Source organism: Eriocheir sinensis, chromosome 5 (genome assembly GCF_024679095.1).
Source record: "Eriocheir sinensis breed Jianghai 21 chromosome 5, ASM2467909v1, whole genome shotgun sequence".
NCBI classification, from domain to species: domain Eukaryota; kingdom Metazoa; phylum Arthropoda; class Malacostraca; order Decapoda; family Varunidae; genus Eriocheir; species Eriocheir sinensis.
The window spans coordinates 27,048,668-27,053,667 of NC_066513.1; the positions used below are offsets into that span (position 1 = coordinate 27,048,668).

The 5,000-nt window shown below is 48.0% G+C and overlaps 1 protein-coding gene across 4 annotated transcripts in view; it reads right to left on the reverse strand.

Moving 5' to 3' along the window:
• The window catches only part of LOC126985973 (runt-related transcription factor 3-like), a 124,912-nt gene that overhangs the window by 14,260 nt on the left and 105,652 nt on the right, over positions 1-5,000 (reverse strand). For 2 of the 4 annotated variants that reach the window (XM_050841633.1, XM_050841623.1), the window contains one exon: positions 362-517. The exons of the other annotated variants lie outside the window; for them this stretch is intronic. In XM_050841633.1, coding sequence (XP_050697590.1) covers positions 362-517 — 156 coding nt within the window. The remainder of the gene's footprint in view (positions 1-361; positions 518-5,000) is intronic. 4 annotated transcript variants of the gene reach the window in all.

Sequence of the window (5,000 nt, forward strand, 5' to 3'; positions counted from 1 at the left end):
CGTAAAACAACAACAACAACAAAAAACAAATCCTAAATTCTTGTTGCAGCGTGATCCAACCCGTGAAGGCGCATGTCCACATATTGCTTAGAGGACACAGCGGGCCTGAACCTTCCCTTCTGCGACGCCGCCTCAGTCCACTTAGGGACATCGAGGGTCTCAGTTCCACTTTACTAGGGAAGAATACGAGCCTAAGATACATAGTGGAGCAGAAAGGAAGAAGGACAAATACGAGAAAGCAGAGAGGATGGAAGGAAGGCAGAGTGACGGAAAAGTCTGAGTGACGGAAAAGTCTGAGTGAGGGAGGAAGAAAGGGAGGTAGAGAGATGGAGAGGAGGGGGAGGGGGAGGGGGAGGCCTACCTTGCGTGGAGGGTCCCGTGGGAGGCACCTTGAAGGCTATGCTGGGAGGTATGGAGTCGCTCTTTCGTCTCAGTTCGAGTTCCCGAAGGTGGTCGCTGAAGCGGGTGTCGAGGAAGGGTCGCTGGCCCAAGGCGAACGCTCGGAACTGCTGCTGGCCTGCGGGGAGAGGGCGCGTCAGCCTACCTCAAGCCTGCCGCCCTGCCTGCCTGCCTGCACACCTCTCTCCACTATGTTTCAATACTGTCTTCCTCTCCCAACCTACCTGCCTAATTCTCTTTTCTTTAAGCCTGTTTTAAGAATATCTCCAGCCCAACCTACATAAAGCCTGTCAACCTGTATACCTCTCTCTCCACTCTTGTTTCAACTTTGCCTTCTCCTTTCAGCTTGTTTTTTGTGTGACTCCAGCCAGCTTCAAACCTCTTTCAACTCTTCCTTTTTCTCTCAGCCTACTTCAAGCCTATCAACCTTTTTACCTCTCTTTCCACTCTTGTTTCAACTTTGCCTTCTCCTTTCAGCTTGTTTTTGTGTGACTCCAGCCAGCTTCAAACCTCTTTCAACTCTTCCTTTTTCTCTCAGCCTACTTCAAGCCTGTCTGCTTCCACTCTTTCAACTTTGCATTCTTCTTTAAACTTGTCTCATAAGTGACTCCAGCCTACCTCAAGCCTGCCTGCCAGCATGCCTCTACTTTTTCAACTCTCCCTTCTTCTTCCAGCCTGTTTTATCAGTGACTCCAGCCTGCCTTCAGCCTGTGCAGCCAATCCTACTTCCAGCAATTCAACTTGTTTTGTTTCTAAAAGACAACGAGGAGTTACAGCAACAAAATGGCAAACAGAAACTACAGCAAACTACTTAAAGGAAAAATAACAAGACAGGCACATTTTTTTTTCCAGCCAAACTACTACTTTGCGTGGGAGTCGTTTATCCAGCGTGTGATCTTCGACAGTCTGGGAAACTTCCTCGACGATACGATTTTGGCGGGACCGCGGCTCGTCGCTCCCACCCTCCCTTCCTTTTCCCTCGCCCTCCAGGAATAGATGAAAGAGTCTCGCGGCGTCTTCAGTCAGACACCAAGTATAGCTTCATCTTCAATGTATTCTGTGTGTGAGACGATTTGGCGAGACCGACTCGGGGTCATATATTTGCCAAGGCTTTTGTAGGCGTTCTGGCGAGGCTTTCCGAGGGTAGTTGTATGACCCTGGTGGTAGTTTGACGAAGCTTCATGGACGTGGATGAGTGGAACAGGCTCGGCAATCATGTAGTGAGTGCCAGTGCGATAGATACATCCAAGAAGAGGTTACGTGAATTCATGGATGGTGAGGGTGAGTGGAGCTAGATTTACAAGAGCTGCCTTGTATAGACCTACCGGCCTCTTGCAGACTCCGTACGTTCTTAAGTTTTTATAGGCCCGTCTTGAAAGAGCTGAAATCAGAGGAAGAAAGACAGAGGAAATGGAGGAAACGAAAAGGGATGAAAGAGCGAGGATACTGGTAAACTCTTGCATTACGAGGGTGACTAACTGACTGGAATGAAGAAACGAAGAGAGATGAAAGAGCGAAGACACAGGTTAACTCTTGCATTACGAGGGTGACTAACTGACTGGAATGAAGAAACGAAGAGAGATGAAAGAGCGAAGACACACGTTAACTCTTGCATTACGAGGGTGACTAACTGACTGGAATGAAGAAACGAAGAGAGATGAAAGAGCGAAGACACACGTTAACTCTTGCATTACGAGGGTGACTAACTGACTGGAAGGAAGGAAACGAAAAGGATGAAAAAGCGAGGATACAGGTTAACTCTTGCATTACGAGGGTGACTAACTAACCGACTGCGACCTTTAAAACACTTCGCCGACGCTACACTGAACCAACGAAGGTGTGTGTGTGGGGGGGGGGGGCGGCGGTGGATGAGCTTTATAACCGCCCTCACTTCCACCCCGGCCCCCCAAGTGCTACCCCGCTCCCAGTCTCTCCCCCTCGTCCCCCACCCCCCAAAGCCGCGGGCCCACACACAAAAACTCGTCGGTAAGTGAAAATCAAAACAAGGCGAAGAAAAACTGACCGCTACGAGTGTGTTTAAGTGAAGCGCCGATGTGATGAGTGCAAATTGAAGTGTTTTAGGCGAGTGGTTGCGGTAATAGCGACAACACTTCTTACACTCCTTGGTTTAGTGGGTTTGTTAATAGATGGAGGACGTGTAGTTTGATGTTAGTTTAGACGCTCTTTGTTTTATCTCTATGTTTGTCTGCTTTTACTAATTGGCGGTGTGCAGGATATAATTGTTTTTTTTTTCTGTTGGTGTTTGATTGGCGGTTTGTTATTTTGTGAAGGACACTGCGTTCATTATATCAAGGTTTTCTTATGTTAACAAAGGAGAGTGTATGAAAGGGACATTGAACTATTTCTCTCTCTTTCTTACAACACACACACTTCACTATAAAAATGGAAGAGAGAGAAGATAGAAGGAAGGGAGGGAGAAATGGAGGAAGGGAGAGAAAGGTAAGGTACGTTAAAGCAAGAGGGACATTGAACTATTTCTCTCTTTCTTACACAAGGGAGGAAGAAATGGAGGAAGGGAGAGAAAGGTAAGGTACGTTAAAGCAAGAGGGACATTGAACTATTTCCCTCTCTTTCTTACCCTCACACACTTCTTCTTCTTCACTATAAAAAAGAAAGAGAAGATAGAAGGAAGGGAGGGAGAAAGGGAGGGAGGGAGAGGGAGAAAGGTAAGGTAAGGTACGTAAAGGCAAATACAGAGGGGACACCCACACCCTCAGCCCCCCTCCCACACCCATACACAACCCGCCACTAACCCTCCATACACATAAGTCCCCCAAAACACACCTACACCCAAACTACACCCCCATTCCCTCCCCGCACACCAGGTAAGGCTCACAACACCCCAAGACTTTCCCTTACACCACACCTTTCCTTTACCTGTCCAAGTCCTCGTGTGGTTAAGGGTAGCAGCCCGCCCTTAACCCTGATTAGCGGGACCTTTATCACTCCCTTATCGTGGCTTTGGGGTGGAAGGGAGTGCAGGGAGTGAAGGGAGGGTAGGGGGTGAAGGGGGTGTAGGGAGTGAAGGGGGTGTAGGGAGTGAAGGGCGTGTAGGGGGTGAAGGGGGCATATCAGCAGCACTCGGTAATTATCGTGCATCGTCGGCGCCAGGTGGAAGGCAGTCATTCCTTCCCATAATTACATATTACATCCTCGAGGAGATGATCTTATCCGGGCTTTCGGTGGCTCGTTTTTTTTTTTTTTTTCCTGATCTGATTCTCTTTTCTGCTTCTCTTCTTTCCTTTCTTCCTTTTCCTTTTGTTTTTTTCTTTCTCTCAGTAGCTCTATTTCTTCTTTTTTTTCTTCCTCCTTTACTCTTTTCTCTTTTCCTCGATTTTCTTCCCCTCCCTTGATTCCTTTCTTTCCTCAGTGGGTCTTTTTCCTCCTTCTCCTTTCCTCTTTTCTTCTCTCCTTTCCTGCCTTCTCTCCCTCCTTCCCTCCAAGTAACTATATTTTTGCCATTTTCTCCCTCCCTTCCTTCCTCCTTTCTTCCATTTTTCAGTCTTTCCTCCCTTCCTTTCCTTCCTTCTTCCTTCTCTTTCCCTTCCTTTCCTTTCACTTTATCTATTTCAGCCTTCTTTTTTTCCCTCCTTTATTTCATTTTTCATTCTCCTTTTCTTCTCTAGTCTTTCCTTCTCTTTTCCTCCTCCTCCTCCTCCTCCTCCTCTTCCTCCTCCTCCTCCTCTTCCCTCCGGCCAGAGCGAGCCGGCAAAGATATTAAAATTCACCTCTTTATTTTTCTTCCTCGAGCGACAGGTGTTGAGAGGATGATAAAGCCAGCACACGAACGAACACACACACACACACACACACACACACACACACACACACACACACACACACACACACACACACACACACACAGAGACCCTTTAAATACGAAGAGAAAAAAGAGGAAGGAAGGAGAAGGGAAGAGAAAGGAGAGAAGGGGAGGGAGGGAGAGGTGGAGAAGAGATTAAGGGGGTAGGGAGCGAAAGGAAGAGAAGAGGGAAGGGAGAGGGAAGAAAAAAGAGAGCAGAGGGGGTAGAGGAGGAAAATGAAGATGAAGGTAAGGAGAAGAGGGGGAGAGGAAGAGGTGAAGGGGGGAGGGAGAGGGTAGGGGGGTGGAGGGGGATAGGGGAAGGGGGGGGAGGGGGGCTGTATTCGTCCCCTGACCATTACCTCGGCGGGAACTGTCTGCCTCCAGAAGCGATTGCAATAAAACAGGTAAAGGAAAAGTAAAGTTTGACCACAGGACTGGGTTTCCCGCGGCCCAGGGGAGGAGGAGGAGGAGGAGAGGGAAGCATGGAAACACAGAAAGGCGTTTTTTTTTTTACAACAAAGGAGACAGCTCAAGGGCACAAAAAAAGGAAACAATAATAAACAAAAGCCCGCTACTCGCTGCTCCTAACAAAAGAATCAAAAGAGGTGGCCGAAAGAGAGGTCAATTTCGGGAGGAGAGGTAACAGCAAGCTTATTCAAAACACATGACGAGGCTAAGCGATCTAGTGATTTAATAGCGCAAGAGACCCAGCAGAGGAGATGAAAAAGCCTCGGTAGAGATAGGAGAGAATGAAGGGAAGGGAAGGAATGGCGTAGGT